This window comes from Periplaneta americana, chromosome 6 (genome assembly GCF_040183065.1).
Source record: "Periplaneta americana isolate PAMFEO1 chromosome 6, P.americana_PAMFEO1_priV1, whole genome shotgun sequence".
NCBI lineage: Eukaryota > Metazoa > Arthropoda > Insecta > Blattodea > Blattidae > Periplaneta > Periplaneta americana.
Window position 1 is genome coordinate 152882585 of NC_091122.1, and position 21784 is coordinate 152904368.

The 21784-nt window shown below is 34.1% G+C and overlaps 1 protein-coding gene across 2 annotated transcripts; it reads left to right on the forward strand.

The window, feature by feature from the left end:
• The first annotated feature begins 1172 nt into the window (after positions 1-1172).
• LOC138701938 (protein artichoke-like) lies at positions 1173-14170 on the forward strand. Of its 2 annotated transcripts, none has more exons than XM_069829307.1 (2): positions 1173-1329; positions 7750-14170. In XM_069829307.1, exon 2 carries the CDS (start codon positions 7754-7756, stop codon positions 10502-10504), a length of 2751 nt encoding a protein of 916 aa, XP_069685408.1. In that variant the 5' UTR covers positions 1173-1329; positions 7750-7753; the 3' UTR covers positions 10505-14170. The 2 variants fall into 2 exon arrangements, with proteins under 2 accessions (XP_069685408.1, XP_069685409.1); XM_069829308.1 differs by having other exon boundaries at positions 1191-1333.
• The last annotated feature ends 7614 nt before the right edge of the window (positions 14171-21784 follow it).

Here is a 21784-nt window from a genome sequence, read left to right on the forward strand (position 1 = left end):
TATATAATTAATGACAAACAAGTGGAGCTGTTATCACTTCTTGTTAAATGCCTTTAGCCATAATAATCGTAAAATATAATGTACAATGTAGAACTATTCAAATATGTACTTGTCGATCACATATTATGAATTCGTGACATTAAGTTAGGATAAGAACTACGTGACCCTTCATAAAAATGTTGTTTGCTCTTCATAGAGCGTCAGGTACAATCTGTGGCAATGACAGCATGTCTGCCAGTTCTATGACATCATTTCCGATCGGGAATGGAACATGTTCATAAACTGCATAATTCTTCTTCTTTAGCTCTTCAAATATAGGTTAATTACTGCTAGCCTATTTGGTGGTACCAGTGCCCATCATTTGTCAGCTGTTTTCTTGATTCCTTATTTTTATTCAGGGTCCTTAAAGGTGTACAATCTGTGAATCTTTCGTAAACAATCATAGCTTTCTTGTTGGTATGAAAGGTGTGAGAACTGAAAGTTTTTTTTTACAACAGAAATTCTAAATCTCTTTCTCCTGTCTCCAGACGTATTAAAACTGCAAACCATTTAATTTATAAACTAAGAATTTGCATAGTTAATTGTTAAATATTTACCATAATCATTTTCATTAGTATTGTATTATTATTATTATTATTATTATTATTATTATTATTATTATTATTATTATTGTTGTTGTAAACCTTGTAATATCCCGTTATTGGCTAATCACTGTTGGCTAGTACATTAATATTAATAATAAATCACATAATAATAAAATAAGATGATGTTGATGATAATAATGATTATGATGATTTAAATTATTTAGATATTACTACTTATAAATTTCCAGACAAACTAGTAATTTTTCTGAATACGTGCTGAATGATTCTTTTGATATTTAAAATAATGACATAAATGGAAAAATTAGGACGAGTGGTGTTCCCCGCTGAATAGACAAGAAAAGAAATAGAAAATCATCGCCAAAATATATCCTTAGTGTTTATCAGGTTTCAGTTCATAAGAAAGTAAAAAAGATCCATGTCTCAGACGTGACATGAACCCATGGCTCCCACGCTTGAATCATGGGATAAATATCAACACGTTTTTTACTAGTGTGCGGTTATACTGGTTGTTAATTTTAAAGAATCCTAATAAACAAACATGTGTTATTTATGTTGGCCAACAGCCCTCTGGCAGAATCTGTGTTTATAAAAACTGAGATATCTATGAATTTGATAATACTCAGGCTGGGTGATGTCTGATGACTGATCTGCAGGTCACTTAGTAACACTAAGTTCAACAGAACGAATGCAGGGAAAGCTCTTGAATCTGGCACAGTTTTTACATGTAAGTAAGTATTCCTCATTTTATCATTCGCTGTAAAAAAATTGTTAAATATATTTTTTTTAATTTTAAACAGTTGATCATTCGAATATATAAAACAAATCTAAGGGAATCTTACTAATAAAATAGTTCAGCATACTCCAGTATCTTCATGAAAAATGTGTTCCCTCTAGCATCATAATTATCCATCTTCTTTATTTACAGGGATTAGCCTAGGTCATATTTCCTGTTTCTTTTTCAAGGGTTGAGCTAACCAATCTTAGTTGATCTGATTTGATTGGTTGGTTCTGTCAAAGCATCAGAAGATGCTACAACATAGTCAAGTACAAATTAGAATAACAATCAAAAACATAGACAATACACTAAAATTGCAAACAACGCTATTAAAATATTTCTCGATATTGTAAAAAGGGTTAATGGCAAGCCATTGATTTAAGGCAGGGGTCGTCATCTCAGTGCACTATGGTGCAGGCACAGTTTGCTCGCTAGCTGAGTTCTATCCCTTAGACATCAACTGTGCAGCAGGAGGTGGGGGAAGGAATCAGGTGATGGCAGTGGCGTCTGTTCACTTGTTCAACCCTTTTAATCAGTCTCTAATAATTATAATGAAAATAAACACGGAAGAAGCATGTACTTAATTTATTTTAAGAGGAACTGTGTAATAAGTGAATCACTTTTCAGTTTAAGACAAGAAACCAGTTGTATTTTTCCGTTATGTATTTTAACGGTTTTGAAAGTAAATAGTTCTTTTTGCATATTAAAGCAATTGAGAACTTACAGACCTAAATTGCATTTTCACTGTTACAAAATATAAACAAATCGAATCCATTAATAATTTAAAATCATGTCATCCTATTCCTTTGTTCAAGTCTCGTCAATAAAATAAAATTACTTATCCATTTTTTTTTATCTGACACTATATCACAAAACCAATTATTTGTTATTATGTATAACATAATGAAACATATTATCGTTTCTGTTACAAGACTGAAGTAGGCCTAAATTATTTTATTACAATGTAAATAACAATAACAATTATTTTCGCTGATTGTTAGCATTGGTTTTCCTGGATTTTTTAATTCATATTCCCCTCACTAACTGGTCAATGTTAGGTGTCAATGCTCGTGTAGAACACAATCGAAGAAGATATTGTAAATTATGGTCAGAAAGTTGGCTTCTGTGATGGCTTGGCTCGACACACTGCACACTGCACAGTACTACCTCCTCAGCCAGCGTCTTGGTGCTCCGAACTAGTATCCAGGCCAGTTGACGATGGCTGATCTAAGGAAACTTTGGCTCTATTAAAACTAACAATGTGAACCCCATAACATACCATTAACTTACAAGGAAGGCTCACCAAAATGATAATGAATTTTCATAATGATTGTTCCCCCATAATTTCCATAACCTCTCTATAAATTTCTACATCCGGAAAGGACCTAGTTTTCGAGATATGAATTTTTCAAATTCTTAAATCCAGAGATAACAGCTAATACAAACAGTGCTATGTGCTAGACATATCAGGCAATAAATATCATTTAGCTGCTTACCATATTGTCAAAATCTTCTTAAATAATGTAAGTTATGAAAATAGCATATCAGATACATAATATTCATGAAATTGACTATAGAACAGTCTATGAAGAAATGATAAGTAAATGTAAGCATACATGAAATTACTCACTGTACTGATCATAGTAGTGGATATCGTTGTAAAAATGCTCAAAACACAGTGACACTTTGCACCACGAACTTTTCAGAAAAATAAGTTGCAGATAAAGACAGTAAAATTAGTGCTTATTGTGAGATAATTTTTCATTGAGGATTGTATTGCATTTCATGACTTAATTCTTTGGAACAAACAATAATTGCTAAAAATTCATTGTTCAGAAAAGTATTGTACATGTAACTTCGAATTATAACAGTATATTCTCAGGTTACCTATTTTGTAAGGAGTACATTTTGAATTCGTTGTATTAGTTTATTCTTTAAGTACTTTATTTTCAATAACAGTTATTTAATTTGATTTAATTCTATTGTTTTAATCTATTCAAGACAACAAATGCAACCTACATTTCCATCTTCAATATTGTTACAGCCTGCGTCACCGTTTTTGGCGTGTGAAATAAGTAATGGGAACATTAAGTGCTAATGTCTTACCTTTACCATAGTCAGTCTGATAACTGTGTTTGGAAAATGTGACGTGTATAGGAAGTGGTACCATTCTCAGCTGCACTAGCAACATGCTCACAAACTGGGCACTGTACTCTAGGACACACGCCAAAAAAGCTGGCGCCAGCTGTACTGATGGAGTATGTTTCAGACGTGATAGAGTGTTAGTGGAGTGAATTCAATCCACATACCACAATAATGCCTGGTCATTAACAGAGAATGTGTAGGTCAGCATAATTGACGATTTTCTCATTGGGACCCTATCAGGAGGGCTATAATAGGAGAGAGAGGTTCAATCCAATATTTTTCCTTTTAATAGCTTTCAACTCTAAACAGCCTGTACTGAGAGTACTAACATAGTGTCTTACCACCATTGCGCCACTGAATTTAGACTCCTGAAAATGGAATATTTACATCCGTGCTCATGGTTCAAATTGTTAGTCCTGGAAATAAATTTTAAGGAAGATATTTTGAATGTTTTTATTTTAGTTGCAGAATTATTGTTTATGCCCGTTATATTGCAATGGCTGTACGTATTAAGGGGAGTGGATAGTGATGCCAGTGCGATTAAAAAATTTCAGTGCAAAAGTTTAGTTCAATATTTCTAGGCTTTCAGTGCTTAGAATGGAATAAAAATTTCCATGTTCATACAATCAATCATTCCGAATTCAGTGGTATAAAAACAACTAATTAGTTTCGTATCTAAGTGCAAAATAAAGGCCCTAACTTTACTAAGTGTACCTCATTCTTCAGGTGCACTTTACTTGCTACAATCTTCACTCATATGCCTTGTATTTTTCATGTTATCTAGTAGTGTATATTTTAAATTCTAAAGCAAAATTTAGTTAAATATTTCACACCTAGTGAAACGGAAAAAATACTGAACTTTGCTTAACATCTTTTTAAATTTTTTTCAGTGCACATATATTTTTTTCTCGTGTTATGTATGTGATATGCTTAAACCCGTAGGTCTACTATGTAGAATACAGGCTGCAGAAAACACTGTAAAAATTTCATGTAAATTGATTCAGTAGTTTCAGAGAAAAATGCACTTAAGTTTTAAAAATGTGAACTTATGGAAAACTGCATTTTTAAAAAAGCAGGATGTACTGTTTGAATTACATGCACCACCAAATTTAAAGAGGCCATTTACAGGACTTATATATAGAAATACACAATATTTATATTGTTTTAAAGAGTAAGTTTTTTACTTTTTTAAACATAAAATAAAAAATCGGATTTTTGGCCTCATAATGCAAGTATTCCGATTGTGGAAATAGGAGGAGTAACCCCACAAAACGTTTCTTCAAAATACCGGGAGAGAGTGAAAGGTGAATTTTCATTTACAATATATAGGAATGGTATCACATAAAACTAATTTGATATAGATTGTAGATTTTCCTAGCCACGTGCATAAATTATAAATCATATGTTACTGGAAACAGCAAACAGTTAATTGCAATAAAGATATTTGTATATGTACGAAATAAAATATGGTTACTAAATAAATCTGATAAATTCTAACACAACAGATTTGATTGGTCATGTCTAATCATTTAAAATTTCGTAGCCCATTTCCTACCTCTACTTTCTGGGATATCATGTTCTGAAAACGCTGATGGTATTGGCTTAGGTTTTTTTTTACAAGAAAGGAGAAAAAAAGTGTAAAAAATTGTAATAGGAATGATTACATTTCAAACATTAATGTAAATATGAATATAACGGTTAGGTGAAGAGAAGTCATTTGAAATTCCCGCCATTTTTTGTGCATGTGGCGCTCTGCTCATGGCTGCTAGAAGCTTCTTGACAGATTACACTTAATCCGGCTTATGAACCCCTCTCTCCTAATATAGCCCTCTTGGATCCTACATCCTATCTGTGCATATAAATGGCACCAGCTACTGAACATTCCTTAGGGCAATTTTGCCTGGATTGTTGGAAGATGTGGGACATGTAACAAGACAGCGAATGCGGTACCAACATGATGGTTTCCTACCATATTATTGTTGTGTGCGCAGGTATTTAGATCCACGATTTTCACAGTACTGGATTGGCAGACGAGGCCCTTTTCCGTGGCATTTCTGTTCCCTGAATTTTGTCTCCTTTACACACTATTGTTGAAGGCCCTACTTTACAAATCACTTTTTTAAACAGGATCTGGTGGTCCAGATAGTTGCAGCAGCAGGGGAAATTAAAGACGATCAAAGAACCTTTGCCAACATAAGGCATATGGTGCAATTTTGCATAGAAGTGAATGGAGGTATTTTGGCTTTTTTTTTTTTTTTTGTAAAACTACCTGACTGGTGGTATGTAGTGTGTTGTCATTAACATAAAATACAAGAAGTATTAATTCTACTATCTTAAAATGTAATATCCTCACAAATTTATGTCTCATTAATATAAATGGCATTAGAAACAATGTTTTGTTTTGAGTCCTGTAGAACCTCTCAAAGTTCAGAAAACAGACAACAATAAAGAACACTATAGACCTTGTCAACAAAACAAAACAACAACACATACCGCACAGTGCAACACTAGCATCTTTCGATATCACTAACTTATACACTAACATACCAATACAGGACACATTACAGATACTAAAACAAATGCTCATAGACAACAACACACCGCAAGAACACATCAAAGAAATCATCGAAATCACAGACATCATAACAAAGCAAAACTATTTCACACACAACAACAAATACTACACCCAAACAGAAGGATTGCCAATGGGATCACCCATATCCAGCATACTATCAGAGATATTTCTACACAACATAGAACAAACATACATACTCAACAATGAACATAACAAATATGCAGACAACATAATATACTGGCACAGATACGTAGACGACATACTCATACTATACAAAGGAAACAAAAGACAAATACACAAACTACACCAATACATAAACAAATTACACCCAAAACTTCAATACACACTGGAACTTGAAAACAACAACTCCATAAATTTCCTAGACATCACCATAACAAAAATTGACAACAAACACACCTTCAAAATATACAGAAAACCAACCACCACCACCACACACATACACAACACATCTAACCACCCCATACAACACAAACATGCTGCATTCAGGACAATGGTACACAGATTACTCAACATACCCACGAGCCAACAACACTACAATGAAGAAGTGAACACAATCAAATACATAGCACAAGAAAACGGTTGCAATCCAAACATAATAGACAACATCATAAAAAAGACAAAACAAAAAACCTTAACAAACACAAAAACACGCAAAACACAACACAGACACAAGAACACAAGAAATACATCACACTAACATATGAAAACAAAAGCACACATAAGATCACATCTTCATTCAGAAACCAGAAATACAACATAGCATACAGAACAGAAAACACACTACAAAGACATCTCAACACACAAAAAACACAAACAAATAAATATGACCACACAGGTGTATACAAACTCACATGTAATAGTTGCGACAAGTTCTATATTGGACAGACAGGCAGATCATTCCAAACATGCTACAAAGAACACATTAAAGCAATAACCAGAGGATACAATACATCTACATACGCCGATCACATAACCAATGCTAACCATACATACAATAACATAAATGCGGATATGGAAATCCTACACATACAACCCAAGAACCAAAAACTCAACACACTAGAACAATACGAAATATACAAACACACTAAAACACACCCTGATCAAATTCTCAACACACAGATCAATTTCAATACACACACACTATTTGTCTCCACTATTCAACACCTTTCAACAATCAAACGCACTCACATAACAGGTAGAGAAGTTCGAGATGATGCCGAGATCTAGTAGGCTCTGAAGATGGTGTGATGATACACCGAAACAGCTGTAAGCCGCACAGACTTGCATAATTAACACGAATAAGTTCCAGTAGTTAATCAATGACCTTTTTTCCTCTCATATTTTCTTTTGTTGCACCCTTTCTTCTCTGTTCGAAAATTTTCTGGCCAGAAATAGCGACAATTGGCGCATCACCCCCCCCCCACAAACTTCGGCCCATCTTCTCCGTTACTCACTCCGGTTTCCCCTCTCTTCACCTATGACCATAGCAAGCAGAGGAACATCAACAGAGACTGGCACACGACATAGCCTATGTATATTTGTCGAAAATGTAATTTAAAGTAAAAAACAGATGTGTTCCTATAAAGTTGTAAATTATTTTTAACATCAGAAAATTTTTTCTTTTGTAGAGTTATGAAGACTGCTCTGAAGATAATTCTCCTTCTCGGAATTACTAAGATTCTGCAAGTCACGTGTTCTCCTTGTATCTGGGGAAGTAACGCAGGCTCCTGTTTCAACAGCAGTCTCACAGAAGTGCCAAATGATGTCAGCAGTGCAATACTCTACCTTGACCTCAATTACAACAATATACCGATTCTCAAAACAACAAGCTTCAGTAATCTCAAACAGTTGATAAAACTCTCCTTAGTCTCATCTGAAGTCTCGCACATCGATAATGATTCCTTCAAATCCATGACATCACTAGAAGATCTCAATCTAGCTAGCAATAACATTAAAAGTCTACAAACTGGAACATTTCACGGGTTGGACAAACTCAAGAAAATCAATTTGTTTTATAACCAATTGGAATCAGTTCAATCTGATGTGTTCTCTTCTTTGAAAAGTTTAGAAGAATTACATTTAAGCCACAATTCCATAACATACATACAGCCAAGAAGTTTCCAAGGTCTTCATGCTCTGCTGATTTTGGATTTACGACATAATTGTTTGGATTCTATTAGTTTTGGCGACTTTCAAGATTTGACCAACTTACAGTTCTTGCATTTAAGTCACAATTCAATAAAACAAATTGCGCCAGATTCATTTCACTCTCTTGAAAATTTAGGTGTGTTAGATTTGTCCTGGAACAAACTACATAGCCTTAATACTGACACATTTCAGGGTCTTCAAAGTTTGACTGTGTTACGACTCGACAATAACGGACTATCTGCATTGCCTGATAATGTGTTCCAAGATCTGTCATCCCTCACGGATTTAGAGCTTAATAACAATTCCTTAAGCACACTCACTCCAGGAACATTTGAAGAGCTCACGAAACTTATGGTTCTCGAACTTTCCGAAAACCAACTCAAATCGATACTGAAGGACACATTCCTGGGATTATCAAAACTTAATTTTCTCAATTTGGCACATAACGTTATAAAGGAGTTAGATTCGAGTGCCTTCCATGGCCTTCAAGGTCAAACTAGCACTCATTATAATGGGCTTAAAATTAATCTTGAAGGCAATAAAATAGAAAGTATACCACACGATGCTTTTACAGGAATCAAATACATCAACACTATTAACTTAGCTAATAACAGCATTAACGGTATAAAGAAAGAAACGTTTCAAGATTTGGGCAGGTTAAGAAGACTATATTTGGATAATAATAACTTGGAAATACTCCGCTCGAATATGTTCCAGTCATTGACAAATTTGGATTTATTGAGTGTTGGTGGAGCCAATATTCATACTATTGAGGACAAGGCTTTCAATGGTCTTGGATATTTGTCAAAACTAAGTTTAGAAGAAAATAAAATTCAGACTATTACTTCTGAAATATTTCATAGCTTGTCCAACTTGCAAACTCTTACTCTTAAAAGTAATATGATCAAAAGCATCGATGCAGCGTCTTTTAAATCATTTGAAAACCTACTGACACTTGAGTTGGAAAATAATAAAATAGAAAAAATTCCGAAAGACTTGTTTAAAACACTGGGACAACTCAGTTCATTAACGCTATCTAACAATTCAATCCATACTCTTGAACCAGGCGCATTCAATGGACTTAATGAAGTTGAAATGCTTCTGATAGATGACAACAAACTAGAAACTCTTGAGGAAGGTATTTTCGATGATTTATCTGTAGTTAGAGCCATATCATTTGTGAATAATTCGATTCGAGTACTGAAGCCTAGTGTTTTTGCGAAATTAGATGATTTACGAGGTATTAGCTTTGAAGGCAATTTAATTGAAAATATAGAACCTGGAACATTTGAAAGTTTGTCTAACATATGGTTTCTGGATATAAGTCGTAATAAAATTAAGTCCCTTAAAAGTGGTGCATTTCGAGGTATACGAGAAATAGATCAGCTATCACTCAGTCAAAATTGTATAGAAAATATAGAGGAAGATGCTTTTGAAGGAGCAACCGAGATGACTGAACTGCGACTTCAGAATAATTCTATACGTTCGTTGCCTCCTGGAGCTTTTAATGGACTTCGGGATTTACGGGTACTTGATTTGGCCTCTAACGAAATTAAAACATTGCATCCGGACGTATTTGAGAGTGTTCCTAGACTGAGGCGCCTATTTTTATCCAACAATCATCTGAGAAAATTAGAGAAAAATACGTTCAGTAGCATAAGGTCCCTTTCTGTACTTTTACTTGAAAACAATAATATTCCAGAAATTGACACAGAAACGTTCAAAAATATGACATCCTTGGAGAACCTTGATCTCTCTTCCAATCCCATATCTCATCTCCAACCAGAACACTTTGTTGATCTTGAAGATCTTGTTTCTTTGGACATTTCTGACTGCAAGATAACACACTTGAAGCCGGGAATATTTAATTCCAGTCCTAATCTCGAGAAATTGAACTTGGCTCGAAACAGTCTTCGTTCTCTGGATTTGAAAGTAGTGCAGCCTTTGGAGCAATTATCAGAGCTTGAATTACACGGAAATCCCCTTGAGTGTGACTGTCAGCTTCAACCCTTGTGGTACTGGATTAGGGAAAAAAAGGTGGTTACCAGTACAGAATCAGAAGGCGAGCCTAAGTGCGAGGGGGCTAACGAACCTGACTGGAACATGCTACAAGATATTACTTGCTCTTTGCAGAAAAAAGCTACAGATGGGGAAAGGACAGTAGTGCTAGTTGGTACAGCTGTCAATGTATTGGAGATGTTTATTCTTTTTTCTATATTTGTACTTATTCCATAAAATTCTGCAGACTTCATGAAGATATGAGTACTGAGATCTACATGCATTGTTTATTGTAATTTGTATTAATTGTAGGTATTATAGGCTCCTCCATATGTGACACTTTTCTGACACTGCGAGCTCAGTGGTATTTTCTGCATAGTTACTGCAAAACTGCCATCATGTCAATGATAGTACCAGTGGTGGTTCCTCGGGGGAGGGAAGGGAGGAACGTCCTCCTCACATTTTCTTCTTTTGAAAGTAAATACCAAATAAAATAATTATGTGCCTTGAAATTCAAGGAAGATTCTATAATTTTTAAGTTCACAGCTATAAGAAAACCTCGGTTGATCGAGTTTCAAACGATGCGCGCTCATGTGCTGCTAGAAAACTGTGAGAAAGATGCGAGATTGTTTGTGTGGAGGAAAGTCAATCCATTTCTCCTTTACTGCAGTTAACACACATAGACAACAGCGCTCTAGCGGCCAGAGAAAGAAGCAGAGTTTTAAAGCACGTAAATGAACGGAAAGGGAGAAGATTCTCCTCTGAATCAGCGCATGGGCGGGAAATAGAAACCAACTGGTCGTGCAGCAAGCTCGCTATCGCTGCCATCTAACGATCTTGCATTCAACCGGACTATAACACATCTAGGAGGAGGCACAATAAAAATAGTTTTAACGCAACACTATGAAAGACACCATAATATACACTTTTTTTTAAATTATAAATCAAATATATTATTCATTGCACTTTATATAGGCTACTATTCATCGTTGAAACTTTCAAGGATATTTGAAAGTTAAAGTCGGGTTTATATAAAACAAAGAGGAAGTAGTTCTATGTTAGTATTGTAGATCTTTTTGGCCCCTGAAATTCACTTCCATTCATTGTGTACTAGACAGGGCAACAGCCAAGTTGTCAGTTTTGTACAAATATATTTGAAATTGAAAGTAGGTACTCCAAACTACATTATTTTTAACATAAAAAATTGGCCACCAGCAACTTTGAACAATAATGGTAATAATTATGACTTTACAAGAACTGATATTCTTCAAAAGCATGTGATACTGAATTTGTAAAATGTACATGTGGCAACACAGACCACATGGGTGGGTGCAGTGTTCTCGCTTTCCTCAGATTATTTCCCATTCCCGATTACGTGTTAGTAGCTATAGTCTCTTCCAACACGTGTGATGCTGTAGTGTGCTCGAAAAATGCTGTGAGGCGAATTTCCTTGTAATTGTTAATTTGTGCAATTATTCAACAATGAATGGAAGTGAAAACATTATATATTTTGGATAATTTAGGAAACTCAATTTACAAGAACAGATTATTGCTATACAGAAGGGAAGGCCAACCCCAACACTACCTGGTCTTACATGTATGCATGTAGGCTAATTTGTAGCATGTTTCATTCAAGAAGGTGTCATTTCGTCCTGTTACCTTCTTTCCTCCTCTTAAGAAATACGCAGGAGCCGCCACTGGATAGTACCTTTGTTTTCTAAAACCTGTTTAGCAGAGAAAATGTTTATAAATATATTAAATTGAATACAAGTGCATCTTACATAAGTATGTCACAAGAAATGCCAAAGTGTCCTCTTCTTGCTTCAGTACGTTTTTGACATCTCGGAAGACTGTTCTGAAATACTAGTATAATCTCTTCTTGATGAATTTCCGAAATGACTTGTCAGGTATTTTCTTCCACTTGTATAACTTAAAGCTGCAAAAACTGGCTGTAATAACCTGTACACCATTATCACACAATTATAAAAAAACGATTAATAATGTTTTTTATGTATTTACAATAATTATTAGTATTATATAACTATATACTGTAATTATGTATGTGCATATATCATGTTATGTAATTAAAAAGTTCACACAGTGTCATAATCGTCACAAAGCGATCACAACTAAAAAACATACATTTACAAAAAGAAGTTTTCAATAGAGCTAGAGCATCATATCTGCAGGTTGTAATAGAATAACTATTCCTAATTTTTTGATGTGATGGGGGACATGAAATTAAACATTTTTTTTTAAATAAAGTAAAGTCCGAAAATGCTTCATTTTCAAGTGATAGTGGTATGAATGGAAAAAAATGAAAGAATCTCAACTTGGAAAGTTACTTTATATACTTTCTCTGATTACACAGTAAAAAAAGGTAAAAGGTAAAGGTATCCCCGTAACATGCCATGAAGGCACTTGGGGGGCATGGAGATAGAGCCCCATACTTTCCATGACCTCGGCACTTGAATGAGGTGGTGTGGTCGGCACAACGCTCTGACCACCTTTTACCCCCGGGAAAGACCCGGTACTCAATTTTATAGGAGGCTGAGTGAACCTCGGGGCCGTTCTGAAAGTTTGACAACGAGAAAAAATCCTGTCACCACCTGGGACTGATTACACAGTAACTTTTTTTATCTACTGTATTAAGAAAATAAGACAAACTGTAGGAACTGTTCAAAATTGCGACCGCCACTGTTGACACACAAAATATAATGCTGTATGATTAAATGACGAATCCGTCGAAATATCTGTGGTCGGTTACGAAGATCGTCAAAAGCAAGAATAATTCTAGCAAGTAATTCTTCTGCTGTGTCGATGGATGTTTCATAAACAATTGATTTAATATCACTACAAACACAAAAATCAACTGGAGTCATATCTGGAGAACGTGCAGGCCAAGCAACTGGACCTACTGTCCCTATCCACAATTCGGAAAATGTACATTTAAATAATTTCGACAATTTAAGCTGCAATTTGCGAGTGCACTATCGTGTAGAAAGATCATGTTCCTCCGAATATTAATCGGGACATCTTCAAGTAGCTCCGGAAACATTTCCGGAAGTAAAATACCATAAACATGTTAATTCAATCGTGCAGCATAAGATATGACATGTCTGCAAGTTTAATATTTGTATACTGATTCATTTTAGTATCATGAAATTAAATTATCGCCATGGCTAACGAGAAAGACAGGTTACGGCGCGACGTCACATTCTTAGTCATAACATGACCAACATTTAACAAGTTTATATATAAATACACATTTAACATGAGTTTAATATAGAAATTCCTTTGTTTTTTAGAACTTTGAACATGTATCTATATTAGGTGATTGTCAAGATGGCCATGACTAGACCATGATAACCACGTGACTCCAAGTCGTGCCGCAACCTGTTTTTCTCGTTAGCCACGATTATCGGTTTGTGACATACAACAACAAACTAACTTCAATTATTATTTCCATGGTAACAAGAACAGCTGAAACATAAATGCAGCTCTAATGTAAATGATGAGCTCTGTCTTTTATACGAAGGATTTCTGGACACTATTTTATTAAGAAAAAATTTTTATTTTCATGTCCTTTATCACATCAGAAAATTAGGAATAGTTATTCTGTTACACCCTCTATGTATGAATCCTTACCTATTGCTATCTAATAATATTATATATATTATATCAGGAAAAAAAAAAATGTCAGTTGATATTGCTTATCCCAAAACTTCACTGAGATCTTGTTTTAAAGAACCGTTGTGGGAACTTCATGCCATAAAATGGCCACACCTGTCACATGAAATAAATTATGTTTTGTAGGATCTACAGTATCTATTATGATTTTCTTTTAGAGATTTTTAAGTTCTTGTGTAAACACTGTAGAAATAAATTTTGAACAAATTGTAACTTGCAGTTTTATTGTAGTGCTATTATTAAAAATATTTTCTTTCTTGAATTATAGCTGAAATGTCACAACCGTAACAATGGAATGATCAACTTATTTAATTGGAATACACTCAAGTCCCTGTGCCTCATGTCATTTGCTCTGATAGTAGGTTATATTGTTTGTGCGAGATCGTGCGTATTTGCTTGGTTTCCGCACAAAACCAATCCGCGGAAAGTCTAAAATTCCACATTCAGTATTCCCAACCTAACACACATAACAATTTCCCTCTTCTTACCGCTTAAGTGACATATTGATTTTACTGCTTTAGGCTTTTAACAGATTATTTTTAGAGACGTTCAGTATAGTAATAATTATAAATTGAAAACTTACCACTGCAATTTCACCTAAATTGCACTGTTAATTATTGTTTTTAAATATTTGCAAAAATTAAGTAAACTCTACAACTCCACTAAAGTTACTGCATTCGTGATGCAAGTAACATTAAGGAAGCCATGAAAAAATCAACAAGATTCCAGACTCATCATGGCGGCTACTTTGACCGGCAAAATTAAACTTCCTGATATTATTACTGCAATATGTTATATAAATAATATTGTTAAAATGCCTATTAAAATGAAAAATAAATCATTACATAACCTCACCGTTTGTTTTAAGTTCGCATTTATAGACTGGGGAAAAAAAAAACAGACGTATATCACGGCCTGCTGGAGTATAGTAAACACAGAAAACATTTTAAAGCAACAATGTTGAAGATAGATTTTTTTTTTTTTTTTTTTTTTTTTTTGCCATCATTGAACAGAAACCAAGATGGAGATTTCATTGCAACTAATTAGAAATTCCTCTTTCAGGTATGTAATAAACGATCTTCGCACAAAATAATGTACGATACACGAGCAGTATGTTTTCTTTCAATTCTCGGAAATTAAAAAAGCTCAACTACGTTTCGCTTTTTCAAACTTTTCCTCGAACATGAAAACTTCAACATACCACTCTTGTAATGCATATTACTATTATCATTACTTAGTAACGAATAAATAGTTTTAATAGAAGTAATCTGTCTCGAATGTTACATTGATGTGATTTTTTTATCAATGTTTTACACGAATTTCACAAAACTCCCCGTGTTATGAAAGTACGAGTACTTACACTAAAATTATCTGAAAGAGACAAACACATAGGCCTACCCATCTATTGATATTTTTGATATTTATTATATTATAGATCACAAAATACCCTTACATTACACACTTTATAATAATTTTTTACGCAAAGATATACTATTATTTAAATACAATTCCTACAATTTACATATTTAATGAACAACATTTTTTTGTTTTATCTTGCACTTGCTTTTAGTTTTGTGCAAGACTCAACTCATTCTAGAATGTAGTTACAATCAGTATTTGTTCACCTTCCTAAGTTGTACTTCCCGCTTCAATCTGCAATGTGCAGCTAGCATATCTAAATCTTCTCTTATTCTAGTATTTTCCATCCCTCTTTCGTTACAGAAATACTTATACAGTTCATACAAGATCTCTCTCGTTGGTAAGCCTTCATTTCTTAATTTTATTTCATAGTATTCTTTTGTCGTACCATCAAAACTATTAAATTTAGAAATAAAAATATAGCTAAATAGTTTCTAACCAAGTCAAATATGTTATTATCGGTGAGTCTAGAAAATGCATACTTGCCAAAATTGAATTTATTTGTCAGTTCAGTAACTTTACTTTCCTTTAATAATTCCATCCTTTTATTTTTTATTTTAGCAATCTTCTCTGGTATTTTATTTTCAGTGTATTTGTTCATTATTAAGAGATGCTGGCTTTCCTCGTATTTCTCCATACAGCAACCCTTGCTACTTTCGTCTATGCATAATTTTACATCTATAACACGAGGGAAAAAAACAAAATAAAATAAAATGACATAAAAATCAAATCAAATAAAATAAGCGTTAAAGACATATTTGTTTGATAATCATTATTCTTATTTTTACTTGTTTGTTTGTTTGTTTGTTTGTTTGTTTGTTTGTTTGTTTGTTTGTTTGTTTGTTTGTTCGTTCATTCGTTCGTTCGTTCGTTCGTTCGTTCGTTCGTTTCTTTCTTTCTTTCTTTCTTTCTTTATTTATATATTTATTTTTTATTTTTTCATTCAATTCTATTTCATTTATTCTTTCCATTCTAATTTTGTGTTATTATTCATCAGGTTTTTTATAGCTATGTCTTTATTTATTTGTAGGAACTTTTCTTTTATAAATTTCGTCCGTATATCTTTTGTATTTTGACATTCAAGAACGATGTGAATGTCATCTTCTCTCCGTCCACATAATGGGCATGTGCCTTGAGAGGTATATTACCTCTATTACTTCTTAATTTCTAAATCCCCAGTCTGAACCAGGCTAGTTCAAATTTTTCTTTCATATTCATATTTTCTATATATGTACTCCTTCCCCATATTTTTTTTTTATATTCATTAAAAAATATTAGGGATCGCATCTCATTGTTACTACTAAAATCATTTTGCCTAGTTATATTTTTACATCTTGATTTAATTAGATTTAGGATTGCTGACATATTTCTTGTAGCTAAGCTATTCTGTAACCACCCTAGCCCTACCCATCTATTGAAACATCAGTATGTTCCCAAGCCATACACTGATTGATGTCTGATTTCCTTTGCATTATTTCATGATCAAAATATGAAAATGAGAAATGGAATAACTTTACAAATATACACCCGACACATATTAAGTATTAATTATTCCGTAAGGTACACATTTTAATTACTTACGTGCAGATTTGTTTCCTACATTTCTTAAAATAATGCAAATGTGCTATGTTAATTTTTATATGCTTTTATTTACACTTGACAGCGGGAGTTTTTAATTCCAATCCTAAACTCGAGAAATTGAATCTGGCTCGAAACAGTCTTCGTTCTCTGGATTTGAAAGTAGTGCAGCCTTTGGAGCAATTATCAGAGCTTGAATTACACAGAAATCCTCTTGAGTGCGACTGTCAGCTTCAACCTTTGTGGTACTGGATTAGGGAAAACAAGATGGTTACCAGTACAGAATCAGAAGGCGAGCCTAAGTGTGAGGGGGCTAACGAACCTGACTGGAACATGCTACAAGATATTACTTGCGCTACGCAGAAAAAAGCTACAACTGGGGAAAGGACAGTAGTGCTAGTTGGTACAGTTGTCAATGTAATGGAGATGTTTATTCTCTTTTCTGTATTTGTACTTATTCCATAAAATTCTGCAGACTTCATGAAGATATGAGTACTGAAATATAAATGCATTGTTTATCATAATTTGTATTAATTATTGTAGACATTATACAGGGACATCATTTTATTTTTACTAACATTTCTAATATTAACATGGCTGTACCAGCGAATAGGGATTATAAAGAATGGACACTGAGCGAATTTTCCTGTGTTTTGTTTCTCTGTGCGCCAGCGGCTAGTTCCACTTTCAAGCGCTAGAGGTAGTGTAATCGAGCATACGCTAAGATAATAATTGAGAATAGAATTAAGATACAGGATCCAAACATCGCCTACCTTACTGCATAAGCCAGTAACGCTTTGCTTCAAATAAATTCAAGTTAACAGCTTTTCCTTATTTCTCAGTGACAAACTAGTTGTAATAATAATATTTTATATTTCAGATATCATAAATTATATTATAAAATAATATAATACATTATAAAATTAAGTATTGAATTCGTTTAATATTTGTATATAATATAATATAGGTATATGGTTTTACTTCTCGTAAGAGTTTTGTTTTTCCATTTTCAGCGCTATCAAATCATTACATATTTTAATTGTTGTTGGGGGTCAACGTCTGAACTCTCATTATAAAGGAACTCTAGAGTCTAGACATTACAGTTAATGAGGATTTATTATTTTATGAATCCAATTTATTTTATTTGAGTACATAATGTACCTAGATGTATTAATTGTATGTGTTATATTTTCGCTGTGTCGACTGCTAGCTGGTGTGATGTCAGCGCCAACTCTAGGGAGAAAGCAGAATCTGACGCTCTAGCTGGCTTGAAGGTCATTGAAATCGGTCCGGCTACATCAAAGGTACCGACTCGAAGTGTCCATTCTTTATAATCCCTATTCGCTGGCTGTACCTTTGGATAAATGGTTGAGAACCGGAAACACAGTTTGCTACCTCCTTCCACGACTGGAGTTCAGTGATACTGGCGTAAAATACAAACAAATCACTTTATTAGGTATAGGAGGGAAGAAAAGTAGTTCATTTATGTAATCTAGGAAATATCGCGATTTTGAGTTTGATAATTTTCATTAGGTTTTTGTTATTACAAATACAGTAGGCTACTGTATTAACAATAAGTGTTTTTACTCACGAACTGAACTATCCATTCGGGCGTATTCATTATGCAGTGTATATTATACTGTCTACAGCACATTAGCGTACAATGTAAAGAATGAAGTTAAATTGAAAAATAATCATAATATGGATATTTAAACACATTTTTTAAAATGGTGGCCGTTCATTTCGATACAGGCTTCAGTTCTTTTATGCATATTATCGCTCTATAGACTATTGTACCTAATTCCAATTAGCAGTTTCTTCCTTCGTATTAGTAACTCATGTTGAAATAATTCTGTACCTACTCTATAAAAGAGTACCTTACATACTGTAAATTCAATCTTCACTTCTGCCCGATCCGAAAAGATAAAATTACTCAGACATGCTATCTACTCTCCGTCCAAGGGGTTATGTCACAGGGTCGTAGAAATGGTGGAAATCGCGTGACAGTTAATTAGTTAACGAGATCCTTTTATTTAAGTTATTTTAAACAGTTGTATAATATTAAGTAGACGTCCAATTCCTAACAGAAATTGTTTTGAGAAAACAGCTAAGACAGTCCAGCCATTAGCCTTTACAGAAGGGTGAGCAGAAGCGGGCGGGAGGACCGGGATGTGACATAGGCAAAGGGACGACAGTACCTGTGCGAAAATATGATTTAATATTGAAAGCTCTTTCGTCACTGGATGTTTACTAGTAGATGAGGAGGGAGTGAACTCGTACATTCAAAAACTCAGATACAATAAAAATTGAAGTAAAAATAAAATGATGTCCCTGTAGATAATATATAGGCTCCTTCATAATATGTGGTGCTTCCTTCATACGGGTACTGCCAGCTGAACAGCATTTCCTCTTATATGCCTTGCACAGTTAATGCAAATCAGCCATCATTTTCATGGTAGTGACTTAAGTTTCTCAAACCTTTTAACTGGGAAAATGTTTATAACAACCTACAGCAAAACTGAATACAAGTGCATCTTACGTGTGTCGCAAGAGATGTTCAAAGTATCCTCTTTCTGCATTAATACGACTTTGACATCTCTGAAGATTGTTGTGAAATACTTGTCTAATCTCTCCTTGCAAAATGTTCGACATGGCTTGTCAGTTATATTCTACTAGTTTTGTATAACTTAGGCCTAAAACTACAAAACTCGCTGCAATTTGCTGTACACATTTCTCAAACAATTGCATGCACTACACTAGACACAAACGAATAATAATAATCACATCAGTTTTTAAACAGTCACAAAAACATAATATGTATTTTATTGCTTTCGCATGTTAAATATTGGGTACAGTAGGCCTACCCTGTTGACTAGTTTCAGCCTTTTATGGGCTGTCTTCAGAACTGATTGTTCCTGGTCTTTGCGTCTTTTGTTTGTGTATGAGTATAGTAGTAGTAGTAGTAGTAGTAGAAGTAGTAGCAGTAGTAGTAGGTTTATTTTGCCTGGCAGAGTTAAGGCCATGAGGCCTTCTCTTCCACTCAACCAGGTTTCAATAATATACATGAAATACAAAATTAGATTACAAAACAACAGAAAAGAAAATACCTTAGAAATTACATAAAATATAGTAGAAAATTACAATAGTCAAGATCAGTTACATAATATAAAATTACAAATAGTCAAGATCGGTTACATAATATATAAAATAAAGTAGAAAATTACACATAATCAAAATCAGTTACATAACATAAGGGGAATATACACACTCACACACACACACACACACACACACACACACACAATTTATAAGACCTAAAATGCCCGAGATAAATTCGACGATTAATTCACTTGAGATATATTATACAGTTAATATACCAATAGGAGAATACATGTGGGTTACAAGACATAAAATGTTGATTAGCAAAGTCGTACTAAATGGCATACAAACAAATGATTAAGTAATATATCAAGATAATAAAAAAAGAAGAAGAAGAGAAAGGAGAAAAAAATAACAATTTGGTCATTTAAGACTATTTAGAAACTTCCGCAAGAGTCTAGTTCTGTTCATTAAAAACATTTCTAAGTAGAGTGTACTTAAAAGATTTTAGACTCCGACTGCTCCTGATTTCCAGTGACAAGGAATTCCAGGAACGAGCTGTGTGTATTGTGAAGGAAGCAGAGTAGAGAGAGAGATGTTTGATGAAATGGAATTGATAGAACAAGGTTATGCTGTGAACGTGTATCACGGTTGTGGTGGGATGCTAAAAGTGTGAAGCGAGGAACTAGGTAAATAGGTGTGGAATTATTTAAAATCTGATACAGCAAACAGAGTGAATGAACTGAACGTCTCTCCCGTAAACGAAGCCAAGATAATTGAAAGAAATACTAGGAGACATGATCATAGTGACGGCTGTTAAAAATGAAACGGACACAAGCATTATGAACATGCTGAAGCCTCAATGACAATTCAACACTAAGATCACTATACAAAACGTCGCAATAGTCAAAGTAAGGCATCACCAGGGTCTGTATCAAGATCTGTAGTGTAATTTGGAGTTAAAAAGTGTGTGTGTTCTGGAAATGAGTTGTGTGTTGAGAATTTCATGTGGATGTGTTATTGTGTACCTTTATATTTCGTATTGTTCTAGTGTGTTTAGTTTCTGGTTTTTCGGTTGAATGTGTACAGTAGTGGCAAAAGAAACCGGAACAATCCTTGTAGCTGATTTCAGAGCCGTGTTCACAGTGACAGCACGATAGACTGGTAACTAAGACTTTCGTGGTTCGAATCCTGCCCGGGGTAATGCTGTGAATGAATGTTGATGTCATAAGATGTCATAAGGTCACACACATGGGTACTTGTATCTCTATTGGCTCGCTCTCACAGCACAAACAATAACATTGTTACACACATATTTATACTACCCTAGTTACAAAATTAGATCACTGTTAATCTCCTGGTCTTTTAATCCCTCCATACAGGAAATAACATATGCAGGAGAGCACATGGTTTTTAAACTGACGTTATAACGATAATATTATCTATCTACTTCGCTCCAATAGATGACGCAATAGTAAGCACATTCCTTTCACGGTTGATCTCCTGGTTGGAGAACAGTACTTTTCGATTGCAGCAATATTTTACTACTTAATTAACTTATTATTCCCAGAACATGAATTTTACCAGCTTATTTTCTAATGGCTTTCGAAATGGGCTACGTCAGCAGTCGAAACTACAACAATTTCAATAGATTACTCGCTATCTTGTGAATGCGGGCGTGGCATGTGCAGTGGCTCATTTCGGGGACTTTGATTATTCTGTCAGTCCGAT